This window comes from Heterodontus francisci, chromosome 36 (assembly GCF_036365525.1).
Source record: "Heterodontus francisci isolate sHetFra1 chromosome 36, sHetFra1.hap1, whole genome shotgun sequence".
NCBI lineage: Eukaryota > Metazoa > Chordata > Chondrichthyes > Heterodontiformes > Heterodontidae > Heterodontus > Heterodontus francisci.
The window spans coordinates 21,725,698-21,739,899 of NC_090406.1; the positions used below are offsets into that span (position 1 = coordinate 21,725,698).

Genomic DNA, 14,202 nt, shown 5'->3' on the forward strand with positions numbered 1-14,202 from the left:
TGTCTCATCTCCTTTTGCCTTGCACCATCATCCCTTCTATAAGTTCATCTCTCCTACCTTCCCTTTTGTTCTTCAACTCCCCCGACCCCCATACTTGTTCAAAACCTGTTAGATATCTAACTTTTTTCTATTTTTGGTGAAAGGTCATTCATCTGAAACATTAAACTTTATCTTGGCACAGATGCTGCCTGACCTGCTGAGTATTGCCAGGCACAGTGGCGGAGTGGTTAGCACCGCAGCCTCACAGCTCCAGCGACCAGAATTCGGTTCTGGGTACTGCCTGTGTGGAGTTTGCAAATTCTCCCTGTGACCGCGTGGGTTTCTCCCCACATGCCAAAGACTTGCAGGTTGATAGGCAAATTGGCCATTGTAAAAATTGCCCCTAGTGTAGGTTGGTGGTAGAATTGAGGGAAGGTGGGGATGTGAGAGGGAAAATGGGATTAATGCAGGATTAGTATAAATGGTGGTCGGCACGGACTCGGTGGGCCAAAGGGTCTGTTTCGGTGCTGTATCTACCTCTATGACTATTTCAGATTTCCATCATCCAGAATAGTTTTCATTTTTTAAACACTATTTCTGGGAATACAGGATCATATAAAATGGCCAGGTTTTTCTTGGCATATTTAGGACAAAACATTCAACCAAGCCATGTTTTCAACTGAGTTTGAAACCTCGCTGCTATAGATACATTAAACATTAGTCTTCAGAAGGAAGACTTTCAAAAGTGACTGGTCATAAAGATAATGCTCCATTTCTTTGGGTTAGGTTTTCTAGATTTAAATCAACTACTGTACATCCTTTCACAGGTCTCAAACACATTTTCTGCCTTAATTCAGGCATTAAATGGATTGCAAAACCATTTGGGCAGACTTAACATTGTCATTAAAGACTGCAAGAGAATGAATTACCCCACCCTCACTCAAATGTGTGTGGGGTTCAGACAGACTCAAATGGGCAGGAAAAAAAAGAGTATGCCTCAAAAAAAATGTAAACCTTAAAAAAAACCTTCAGAAACTGAAGGTTACTTTTAATATTTAAAACATACTGCTGCTTGACTTAAATAACGTGTTATTCATTATGGTCTGCAAATTTAAATATTTTGAAACGGTTTCCAATTTATCTCATTCCCTTATGAAAACGAGTATTGCAGGACCTCACAGCAGGGGAACAGCAACAAAAACACAAAATTAATACCCACAATGTTGATTCAATAGCATTTATTTTAATACCTCTGTATAGAAGGATCACCATCACCCTAAACCTCCAAACCTGCTACAGCATACAAATTAACATACCGGTAAGGGCTCATCATCCAAGCTACCATTCTGAACAGACTCTGGAGCCTCGTCCTCACTGTGGTGTTTCTTTTTCTTTGATTTCTTTTCTTCCTTTGTCTTATCTTTCTTATGTTTCTTCTTCTTGTGCTTTGACAATTTCTAAATCAGTAATGGCACAGCAATCAGAAAATCTTAATATAGGCCTCACCACTTAAAACAGGTGCACATTTAAAACAAGCAAAAGTGACAACCATAATCCATGTGCAGCAACGTCAATTTCCAAAAGCTAGATATAACTTAATGGTACATCAATTGTGTTTAATTATATGCTGGTGGAGGGCATTAATTAGGGTTTCAGTTAAATGCACATAAAGAGACATTTACTGAATTGTGATGTGGTTGAGTTAGGAAGTGCATGTTTGTAATATTTCACTCTGTAAATAAATGTAAGTCTGAGTAACGATTAGCTCCAATATTATCCTTCACCAACTGGCTTTCCAGAATAGAACAACAATATGTTCAGCGCTCAGTTTATTTTGGGCAGAAAAAGAAAAGTTCATTTTTTTTCCTTGCTGGTCCAAATATATTTTTTTAATTCAATCTGATACCCAAGAACAGCAAAAATAAATTATTTTTAAGTTTAACCTCTTAATTTACATCATGTTCTGCAAATTGTAGCTAGCATAACGGCACAAGGCTAAATCCATCTGGAATCTGCAGCTTCTTATTGATAAGTGCTTGTAGCAGACAACAGCAGACCTTTTGTCAAAACAGAAAGTTTTGTGGCAACATCCAATTTAAGAATTGAAATGACTTCCAGGCAATAACATGTTAAAAATGGTGATCACTTGCCAAAAAAAGAGTCCGTCAAACATTAACATTTGCCCTTCTATTCCAGAGTATCAGTGGTGCCAGAAATCATGTCCTGAGATTATAAACTGATTGTGGATTAGAATTAATGGGTAAGAGGAACACAAACACTGCCCAAGCGAAGTTTTAGATAAACTTTATTTATTAATCCCTTAAGGATGGAGTCTGTTACAAGAATAAGGAATGGGAGAAATTCAGACTTGTCACTCTTGAAGTTAGTTTGAGTCTCTCCCCGGGCTGACAGTCCAAAAACAATTTAGGTGCGGTGCCTCAAAACTGGGTGATTCTAACATTCACGCAGTACCTTTTTATTAGTATATTTCAAACATGTATTTCTTTACTGTTACACCAGCCATCACACACAACAGGTGAATCGCGCTTGCACAAATGTGCCTGCTATAACCACTGGCGACTGTACTAAACCATGATGAATTTCAGGTTGTGATTTGACATGTGCTTTGAAAATAACTAGTGAATAATAAAATTCCCGTTGGTGGAACTGTTGAGCTAACACACTTAGCTACATCACCAACTGAACTTAATAAACTGAAGTCCCTATTTTATTGTATGCTTGGTCTTATTTACATTCAAACATTTTTCACTAATTTGCAATGTGTAATTACAAAAATTTTGGCAAAGTATTTTGAGATATATGTTACTTAAATTTACTGGAATATCCAACACAACTCAGCAGCACAATTAAAATGAAACACAAAAATGGATTTATGATCCTTTAAAAAGGTAACTTAAAAAAAAAGTGTCCCCTGACAACGCAGAGAATGTGCAGAGCGATCGCTGGCGTTATCAGTGCGTCCGACTATTTGCCAGCTTGAATCTGCGCACACGCGTATTGACGTCACCACGCAATAACGCCAGACGTAATGACGTCAGAGCATTGCCTCCTCAATGGCTGCAATTGTCGCCTCCACTCCCCAAAAGTGCCTCGCTTCGGCCGCTTGCTTCCCGCCTCGCTGCTTCACCACACCTCCCCCCACCCCGTCAATCATTTCCCGCCTCGACCACTCCCTCCTGGCCTTGCTGCTTCCCCCACCTCGACCTCTCGCTTCCTGCCTCGCCGCAACCTCCCCCATCGGCCAACTGCCCCCTGCTGTGCCTCCCTGAGAAGAGGTTGGGAACGAGCGACTGAGGGGTGATGGAGCGATGCGGGGAGAGCGCAGCCGGGGGAGGGGTCCAACGATGAGCAGCTGAGGGCAGGCAGTGGTGAGGCAGGGAGCGAGTAGAGGGGTGCGGGAGGGAGTGGCAAAGAGAAGCACGATGGCAGGACTAAACAGGGTACTGTTGGGGGTAGGATGGAGGTGGTGATTGCAGCCATTTAGGGGGTGTGGGTTTCAGTTTTTTTTGTGACAGATTGAGCAACATCATCTTTATTATTGGCAGCTGCTGGAGATGTCGCAGACAGTGACGTTTCATTCGATGAGGCTGCATCTGCACATGTGCCACCTAGCGACTTCGTTGTGAACAAATGCAGCTTTTTTCAGAACCTCAAACTGTTGACCAAACCTCATATTCTGATACACAAGTTAGTCTTGTACTAATTTACATGCCCTAACCACAAACTTATGTTTTTCTCAAGTTTCCCCATCTCATCTTAAGTGTTTTCCAAGCATATTTTGTCCACAAGATACATTTCCTCCACCTTTGACCCTATTCCCTTCCGGATACTCCTACCAGCTGACATTGTAAATGACACTCTGCCCCCTCAGGTACAATTCCTCCCCACTTTTTTTTTTTTTAAAACCATGATCACCTCCACCCCACCCCAAAGAATACATCCTCAACCCCCGTTCATATAAACTATCCTTCCTCTACAAACTCCCAAAGTACTTGAATATGTAGTCACCTCCCAAATTGTACTGATCTTTCCTGTATTCCCTGTTTAAATCTCTCCAATATAAATTTTCACGCCTGCCACAGCATTGAAAAGATCCACACCAAATCCCCAGGCATCTATGACTGTGGTACATTATCCTCCCTGACCTCTATACAGTCTTAGAGAAGGCTGACCATATGACTACCCTCCAGTAACTCTTCCATTGTCCAGCTCAGCAGGACTGCCTTTACTTGGTCCCAGCAGCAAACTGAGCAGAGCCAGAGTATTTCAGTCGTCTCCAAATATAACTATTCCAATGCACTCGTGGTTGACATCTCACCTTTGATTTTCCATAAACTTCAGCTCACCTAAAACTCTGTTGCCCTACCCTGCAACAAATCCCACTCATCAGTCACCCTGTCTTCAGTGACCTATAATGGCTCCCAGTCTCCCAATATAAAACTCTCAACCCTGTTAAATCCCTTCATGGTCTCACTCCTTCCCCTCTCCATAACCTCCTCCAGCAGTACAACCAACTGCCCCTCCATCCACTGTTTCTCTGATCCTGGCCATTTACGCCTTACCCCATTCCTTTTGCCCTACAACTGATGACCACGACTTCGAGCCATAGAAAAATTAAGCACAGAAGGAGGCCATTCAGCCTGTCGTGCCCGTGCCGGCTGAAAAAAAAACTAGCCACCCAATCTAATCCCACTTTCCAGCAACTGGTCCATAGCCTTGCCGGTTACAGCACTTCAGTTTTAACTTCACTTTTAAAAGAATTGAGTGTTTCTGCCTCCACCACCATTCCTGACAGTGAATTCCAGACACCCACCACCCTCTGGGTAAAAATGTTTTTCCTCATGTCCCCTCTAATCCTTCTACCAATCATCTTAAATCTGTGCCCCCTGGCAACTGACCTCTCCACTAGGGGAAACAGGTCCTTCCTGTCAACTCTATCTAGCCCCCTCATAATTTTGTACACCTTTATTAAGTCACCCCTCAACTTCCTCTGACCCTAGCCTATCCAATTTTGTCTCACAGCTGCAACTTGAGAGTCCTGGCAACATTCCTGTAAATCTCCTCTGTACTCTCTCCAGAGCAATTATATCCTTTCTGTAATGTGGTGACCAGAACTGTACGTAATACTTGTACTGTGACCTAACCAGTATTTTATACAGTTCCAGCATTAGATCCCCGCTTTTGAACTCTATACCTCGGCCAATAAAGGAAAGCATTCCATATGCCTTCTTCACCACTCTATCTACCTGTCCTGCCACCTTCAGGGACCTGTGGACATACACTCCAAAGTCGCTCACTTCTTCCACCCTCTCAATATCCTCCTGTTTATTGTGTATCCCCTTGCTTTATTTGCCCTCTCCAAACATATTACCACACATATTTCTGGATTGAGTTCCATTTGCCACTCTTCCACACACTCAACCAAACCATTGGTATCTTTCTGGAATCTATAGCTGTCCTCTTCACTATCAACTACATGGCCAATCGGAACATGGAGAAAGACTCCATGTGAACAGCAGTTGAACATGGGTCAGTCGCTCCCAAGAGATAGGCGAACGCTGTTCTGAAGGGACGGGCGATGGCCTCCGTTGCCCTCAGCCGATTGAAAGGGGTTCAGATCCCCGAATCCGGAGTGGCGGAGATAGGCGCCTTGCGGCGTCCAGTGCAGTAACGCAAATGATCCTGGAGAAGCTGGCGGGAGCCCTGGGGAGAGTTCTCTTTGTGAAGGGCAGGGCGCCCTCAAATGGGTTCGCCCCGAGAGAGGGGCCCGTGCCTTGGAAAGCGCTGCAGTTCCAGCAGCGTCCGGTGAGCTCTCGCTGGCCCTTGAAAATCTGGGGGAGAAGGTGCAAGTCTTGCGCCGGGCCGTACTCCTATCCGCAGCAGGTCTCCAAGGTGAACAGCCACAGCATTGGTCACTGCTAGGATCCTGGTAAAGGACATGTTCTCCCGATTGTGACTGCCTCAGATAGTGGAGTCAGATCAGGGGAGCCATTTCACAGGACATGTTATGCAGGTCACCCTGAAGCTGTTAGGGATACGGGGAAATGGCATGTCGCCCACAACCCTCAGTCGTCAGGTATAGTAGAAAGGATGTACCGAACCCTAAAGGAAAGGCTCAGGAAAGAGATAGGGGAGCACCCAAAGAAGTGGGACGAGGTCCTGCCCCTAATCCTAATGAATATCAGGGCCAGCCTCTCAAAAAGCACAGGGCACTCTCCACACGAACTGATGACCAGGAGGGTGATGCGGACCCCGACTCATGTATTGGTACCAGTCCTGACCGAAACCCAGACTAGAGATATCAATCGGGATAGGTTTGTAAAGGATCTTTATGAGACCCTGAGGGAAATCCATTGGGAGGCAGTGAATAATATGGGGAGCCAGCAAAAGAACAAAATGCTGCTGGAGCCACAGAGAGTACAGGAGTGGAAGGTAGGAGACCAGGTCATGGTGAGGAATTATTCCTGGGTAGGAACATTTGATCAGTTGTATATGGGGCCGTACAGTATCGTGGACAAGGCGAGCCCCAAGGTATATGCAGTGCGGCTCCAGAAACGGATAAAATGGTTCCATATTAACCAATGTAAACTCTGACTCTGAGGAAAGGAAAGTAAAACAAATCAGGGCCAAAGGTACAATCATGAGCCTGAGGAATGTGAGTTCTTCCCCTGTGTTCTGGGATGAGGACGAGGACCCAGACAGAAGGGTGGTAAGGAGGAGCAGTCGGACACCTCAACACAGGGTGCCTTGGATGCCTCCCCGCACACCAACCCCAAGCCACACGAGACCCCGCCCTGTTAGACAGGAAGGGGGAACACAGTAATTGGACAGATGGCTTAGAATATTGGGGAAGCATCCCCGTGGGTTACATAAGACAGACGAGGCGAAGGATGATGAATTCGGGGATTGGGAAAGATTGGGGAGCAACACACAGATGGATTACAGGGACAAAGGGGTGGGGTGGGGTGTGTGAAATTGAGTTGGAACAAGTGGTGGAAGGAAGAACCAAGGGGTTTATGTGGCTAAGTGGGGGAACTCTGATTGGCACTGATCTGAAGGGGTGTCTGGGAAGAGGCGCACATGAAGTGTTGTGTCCATATCACCTAAATGACTTTGACCGACCAGTATGTGGGTTTGAGTCTGAAAGTACACAGCCTGTCAACTGTACTACGGAGGTGATGGCTCAGGACCATGTCCCTCCCCAGGTTGCATACGAGAGTAACGGAACCTACTGTGCCACTACCAGTATAGGATACACAATGACACTTGGTGCCTCATCCAAGACCCAACCTTTTGTTTTAAGCCCCCGATGGAGGTTCAGTTTTTGCAGGAAAGGATAATCCCCATCTGGGATCATACCTCGATGAACCTCACCGTAGGCAGTGCTCTCCCAAACCTCCAAGAATACATAGCCCACTTTGGATATGATATTCCATCCCTGCCAGAGCACCTCACAAAATTGGTGAAGGAGGTGGAACTGTCTCAAAAGCACTACTACACTCTTGAACAGAGACATGGGAATGATATTAGGGAAATAGCCTCCCCACCCTGGTGGAATATTGGTTTCAGCATTGAAATTCCCTCCTGGATTCAAATTGCTTCACACGTGTTCACGATCGGACAAATGATTATAATATTGTATGCGTTATGTTTGTTGTGTAAACCGAAACAAAAAAAACAAAAGGCAAAACATTGGGAAATGGTTAAGAAGGGGTTTTGATAATGGATTCTGATGCATAGATAGTAATTTGGCTGAGGCTCACAATTCCCGTAACGGAACAGAAGATTTCCTCGGAGGCAATATCTCTCGTAAAAAAAAAGAGATATTAAAGGGACGAGATGTGGGATTGGAATTTCTCCCCCCCACAACCGGACTTTGTGGAGTATGGGGAAGGAACCGCAACCCCTACAGACAATAGTACTGTGAATAAGAGCCAAACCTCAACACAAAGCACTCTGAGGCAGGCTGCATTCCAATGAGTCAATTTTCAAACATTCCAACATTACAGCAGAACTGATACTGTTAAAAGACTGGTATTTGGGGCATTATCATAACAGTGACACAGCATAACTGCTATCATGTTAAGTGATTGGGGAGGCCATTATCACAACTAACTGGCCCCGGAGCACAGCATTCACTCCTGTCAAGACAGGAGAGAAACCTCTTTCATGGATATTAGCTCTAGAGCCTGGGTTACCTCACCGTGGAGGAGTTCATGGTTCTCGGTCAGGGAAATCACATCAGCACTAAATGGATCTGTCTGGACCAGGCAGTTAACAGAGGAAAGAGATTAAAAGGTGTTACGTGCTGACCATCCAGCAGGATGGCTTCAGGAGATGTGTTCATGATATTTCAATAAGGATCATCATAAAAAGGACAAGATCTAAGGGTATGGCGCTGCAGTTATGTGAAGAACAGGGACTGGTCTTCTCAGGTACAGGCCTATTAGCCTACTATCTACATTGGTGTGTGGGTGATTACAAGTTTTTCACTCGAAGGGGTTTATTCTGTGGGGGCTGCAGTCGAGAAGAAGGGTCAGTAACGGTCAACCTGGCTCATGGACCTACAATTTGCAACGGAAGGACCAACTGCGTGGAGGGATTGTAAGTGATCAGCCAAATCCAAGGGGTATTTGGGGCTAAGAGTTTTAAAACAATTTTAAGTGCATCAACCAAATCCTGGGAGGGTTTGGGGTTCGAATTGAGTGAATTTGGGGTTTTGCCTGTGGTTTTTCAAAAGGTTTATTTTATAAGTTGTGGTGACTTGTGTTTGGGTGAGCGCAGAGGTTTAATCGTGGAGGGATTTAACTTGGACTAACTAATCAAGGTGTCGTGTGGTGTCCTTTAGATTAGTTAGAGGTCTTTGTAACAGGGTTTTAGGAAGTGTATTGCTTTTTTTTTTTAAATAAAGAAATTTGTGGTTCAGCCTAACCCTGTGTCCATGCAATTTGCCCTTTATAAAATCCTAAAATCAAGAATCATCAGTAAAGGGGGGGGGAGAAACAGGAGCGGGAACCTCTTAAATGGCCAATTTTTGTGTCATCAGCAAATTTCCCAATCATGCCTCCTACATTTAAGTCCAAATCATTAATATATACCACGAACAGCAAGGGACCCAACATTGAGCCCTGTGGAACTTCACTGGAAACAGCTTTCCATTCACAAAAACATCAGTCAACCACTACCCTTTGTTTCCTGGCCCTGAGCCAATTCTGGATCCAACCTGCCACATTCCCCTGTATCGCATGGGCTTTCATTTTACTGACCAGTCTGCCATGTGGGACCTTGCCAAATGCCTTACTAAAATCCATGGAGACCACATCCAATGCACTACCCTCATCAATCCTTCTTGCTACTTCCTTAAAAAACTCAATTAAGTTACTAAGACATGACCTTCCCTTAACAAATCCATGCTGACTATCCCTGATTAATCCGTGCCTTTCTAAGTGGCAGTTTATCCCGTCCCTCAGAATTGATTCTAACAATTTAGCCACCACCGAGGTCAGATTGACCGGCCTATAATATTTGGCCTATGTTACGATGTTCGCTGACCTCCAATCATCTGTTATCTCTCCTGTAACTAGTGAGGATTTAAAGATGATCCTCAGAGCATCCGCTATTTCTTCCCTGGCCTCCTTCAACAATCTGGGATGCAATCCATCCAGCCCTGACGATTTATCCCCTTTCAAGAATGTCAGACCCTCCGGTACTTCCTCTCTCATTATGCTGATCATATGTAATACTTCACACTCCTCCTCTTTTAACTACAACATCTACATCAACCCTCTCCTTTGTGAAGACAGAGACAAAAATCTCATTAAGAACCTTGCCCATATCTTCTGCACCCACGCAAACATTCCCTTGTGCATCTCTGATAGACCCTAACCTTTCCTTAGTTATCCTCTTGTTCTTAATGTACTGATGAAACATCTTTGGGTTTTCTTTGATTTTACCTGTTAATAATTTTTCATGTCCTCTCTTTGCTTTTGTAATATCTTTTTTTACTTCATCCCTGCACTTTCAATACTCCTCTACGCTTTCAAAAGTATTAAGATTTTTGTGATTGTCGTAAGCTTTCTTTCTCTGCTTTAATTTACCCTGTAAGCTTCTAAATAGCCAAGGTGCTCTAGATTCGGCAGTACCACCCTTCATCTTTGTGGGGACATGCCTACACTGTACCTGTAGTATCTCGCTTTTGAATGGCTCCCATTGGTTTGCCACTGATTTTCCTTCAAGTAGCTGTATCCTGTCCACTAGTACCAGGTCACCTCAGTTTCTTAAAATTTGCCTTCTCCCAATTTAGAACTTTTATTCCTGTTTTATCTTTGTCCTTTTCCATGATTATGCAAAAACTTGCTGGATTATGGTCACTATCTCCAAAATGGTCACCCACTGTTAGTTCCTCCACTTAACAAGCTTCATTTCTGAAGACTAAATCTAGAGCTTTGCCCCCTCTCATTAGCCTTGTTACGCGCTAGACCTGTACTGTACCCGGCAGGAAGATCTCTGATAGTCTCGCGCTACTCAGGGATACGATCGCCTACGTACGGGACAGGAGGGTGGACACCTGCCTCATCAGCCTGGACCAGGAGAAGGCTTTTAACAGGATATCGCACACCTACATGATGGACGTGCTTTCCAAAATGGGGTTTGGGGAGGGAATCTGCAATTGGATCCAACTGCTCTACACAAACATCAGTAGCGCAGTCTCAATCAACGGGTGGGAATCTGAAAGTTTCCCGATCAAATCTGGAGTCAGACAGGGCTGTCCTCTGTCCCCAGTCTTGTTTGTTTGCTGTAACGAACCCTTTGCTGAGTCTATTAGGAAGGATGCGAGCATAAGAGGGGTGACAATCCCTGGCAGCGGAGGCACTCAGGTCAAAACCTCCCTGTACATGGATGACGTTGCCGTTTTCTGCTTGGATCCGCTGTCCGTGCGCAGACTGATGAGCATCTGCGACCAGTTCGAACTGGCCTCGGGAGCCAAAGTTAACCACGGCAAGAGCGAGGCCATGTTCTTTGGCAACTGGGCTGACCGATCCTTTGTCCCCTTCACCGTCAGGTCAGATTACCTGAAGGTGCTGGGGATATGGTTCGGAAGGGCCGGGGCGTGCACCAAAACATGGGAGGAGCGAGTAGCCAAGGTACGACAAAAGTTGGGCATGTGGGGGCAGCGATCTCTCTCCATTGTGGGTAAGAACCTGGTCATCAGGTGCGAGGCGCTCACGTTGTTGCTCTACGTGGCGCAGGTCTGGCCCATACCCCACTCCTGCGCCGTGGCAGTCACCCAAGCCATTTTCCGCTTCGTCTGGGGATCTAAAATGGACCGGGTCCGGAGGGACACGATGTTCAAATCTCTGGACAAGGGCGGGAAAAATGTACCCAACGTGGCCCTCATCCTGATGACCACCTTCGTGTGCAGCTGCATCAAGCTGTCTGCAGATCCCCAGTACGCAAACTCCAAGTGTCACTACGTGCTGAGGTTCTATCTGTCCCCGGTGTTGCGAAGGATGGGCCTGGTCACATTGCCGCGGAACGCTCTGTGCAGTTGGGCGGTGCCGTACCACCTATCCTTCGTGGAGCAGTTTCTGCGGGAAAACACCTTTGCCCACCAGTCCATCAGGCAGTGGTCTGCACGGAATGTCCTCAAGGCCCTACGGGAAAAGGAGACGGTGGATCCTGTCGGATGGTTCCCCGAGCAGACCGTCAAAGTCATTTGGCGGAATGCCTCATCACCAGAACTTTCAAACAAGCACCAAGACGTAGCTTGGCTGGTGGTGAGAAGGGCCCTCCCCGTCAGATCCTTCATGCACACCCGAAGTCTCGCCCCCTCCGCCCAGTGCCCCCGCGTTGGCTGTGGTGGGGAAGAGACGGTCGCCCACCTCCTCCTGGAATGTGCCTTTGCAAAGCAGGTGTGGAAAGAGATGCAGTGGTTTTTGTCCAGGTTCATCCCAAGCAGCTCTGTAACACAGGAGTCTGTGCTCTACGGGCTGTTCCCAGGGACGCACACAGAGACAAACATCAACTGCTGCTGGAGGACTATCAATTCGGTGAAAGACGCCCTTTGGTCTGCCCGAAACTTGCTGGTCTTCCAGCGCAAAGAGTTGTCCACCACCGAATGTTGCAGACTGGCACATTCCAAGGTCCAGGACTACGTGCTGAGGGACGTACTAAAGCTTGGGGCAGCCGCAGCAAAGGCTCAATGGGGAAAGACCACAGTGTAAGGTTCCCCCACCAAGCTGGACTGAGGGGCTGGATCCATGGGAAACCCCTCGAACTGTATCGTTAATATTCTCAATTGCTGTAAATGTAAAACTGTAATTGACATGACAATTGTGAAACGGAAGGGTTGGGAAGAAACTCATGACAGTATTGAAGGAAACTGATCTCCCTTGCAATGTTTGTATTTTTTGGTGCTGTTTGGAAACTGTTTGGCAATGTAATTTTTACAGATTTTTATGAATAAAGTATATTTTGGAAATAAAAAAAAAAAAGTTACGTGCTAGCTAAAAAAGTTCCCTTGAATGTAGTTCAAGAATTTTGTCCCCTCTGTGCCCTTCACACTGTTTGTATCCCAGCTGATATTAGGGTAGTTGAAATCCCCAACTATCAATGCCCTATAGTTTTTGCATTCAGAAATCTGCCAACATATTTGTTCTTCTACCTCCCTCTCACTATTTGGGGGTCTATAGTACACTCCTAGTAGTGTGGCTGCCCTTTTATTTGAGCTCTACCCATATGGCCTCATTTGATGATTCATTTAGCATATCACCTCTCCTCAAAGGTGTTATTAATTCCTTAAATAATAATGCTACACCCCCTCCTTTTTTAATCTCCCTCTCTATCCCGCCTGAAAACTCAACATCCAGGGATGCCGAGTTGCCATTCCTGCCCCTCTTTAAGCCAAGTTCCCGTTATAGTAACGATATAATCTTGCCATGTGCCCTCAGCTCATTGGCTTTATTTACTTGCATTTAAATAATATCCTTTAACACTGCCAAATTCCTGTGCTGCATACTTTTTAACCTTTGACTTCAGCTATTGAGACCTGACGCTGAGATTTCCTTCCACAACCACCTCCTTCAAGACTTTCCTTAAAGCCCACCTCTGACTAAACCTTTGGTCGCCGCTATTATCTGCGCCTTTAATTTCGCGTTAATTTTCTGAACACACCTCCATGAAGCACCTATCGATGTTTTCCTATATAAACGGAAGTTGTTTGCGCTTGTAACATTGATGGGTTATGGCCAGCTTACTCTCTAAACTGTGCAGGTGTGTGGATGCACAACAATTGGGAAGCAGAAGGCAAAAGATCAGTCATGATCTTATTAAATGGTGGAGCTGGCTCGAGGGGCCATATGCTCTACTCCCATTTCTCATGTTATGTTCTCATGGGAATGCGCTGTGTAGGGGACAGGCTGTGCACAAGTTGCAGATCACTTAAGATGCGTTCATGCACGGCAGTCTTAAAGGGTCCACGCACAAAAGGGAGATTAGAGGGAACACTGGTTATGACTTGTTTAGCCCTTAAATTTCTACATAAAACTAGGCTGCCATATATTCATGACCATGTACTTACTTGCATATTATCTTGAATAATTTTCTAATAGTTTATATTCCAGAATATTTAAGTTTTTGAAAAACAAGGTCAAAGCAATCCAAGGGTTATGCTGCTGAATTTAGTATTGCATGTGCATTAAATTCTACTTGTGCTAATACTTTTAATGGTTACTTAGTAATGTGAAGAGTTTATCCCAGCAACAACTGCTTTCAAGCAAACCATTTTCAAAAGGAACTGAACCTGATAAAATGAAGTAACCCCAAGACATGTGAAAAACGAAGGTTAAATTATTTCATTGACAATTAAGAACAGAATGACAAATCCTAACATTATCAAAAGGATCCCAGGGAGGTAATTGATCAAGTTTGATGAACTGGAAGTAGTACTAAATTTACTGCATGAAGTATTCATACTTGAATGAGTAGCACCAGAATCACAGAGAACTTCCTCATGGAAATTTTGAGCTCATACTTTTTTTTTTAACATTTTTAACACTTGTGCTTTAGTATAAAATAGCTAAAGACAACCAGCAGTTGCCAAATCAATCTCTGGAGAAATGGGTACTTACTGCATCCTCTTCTTTTTCTTTTAATGTCTCTTCCGGTTCAGAAGCCACTTCATTCCTAAGTGGTTCAGGCTGC

At 44.9% G+C, this 14,202-nt stretch overlaps 1 protein-coding gene across 4 annotated transcripts in view; it reads right to left on the reverse strand.

Moving 5' to 3' along the window:
• Positions 1-14,202, reverse strand: part of ap3d1 (adaptor related protein complex 3 subunit delta 1) — a 124,757-nt gene that overhangs the window by 17,379 nt on the left and 93,176 nt on the right. For all 4 annotated transcript variants that reach the window (XM_068016312.1, XM_068016311.1, XM_068016310.1 and 1 more), the window contains 2 exons: positions 14,130-14,198; positions 1,296-1,436 (listed from right to left, as the gene is read on the reverse strand). In XM_068016312.1, coding sequence (XP_067872413.1) covers positions 1,296-1,436; positions 14,130-14,198 — 210 coding nt within the window. The remainder of the gene's footprint in view (positions 1-1,295; positions 1,437-14,129; positions 14,199-14,202) is intronic.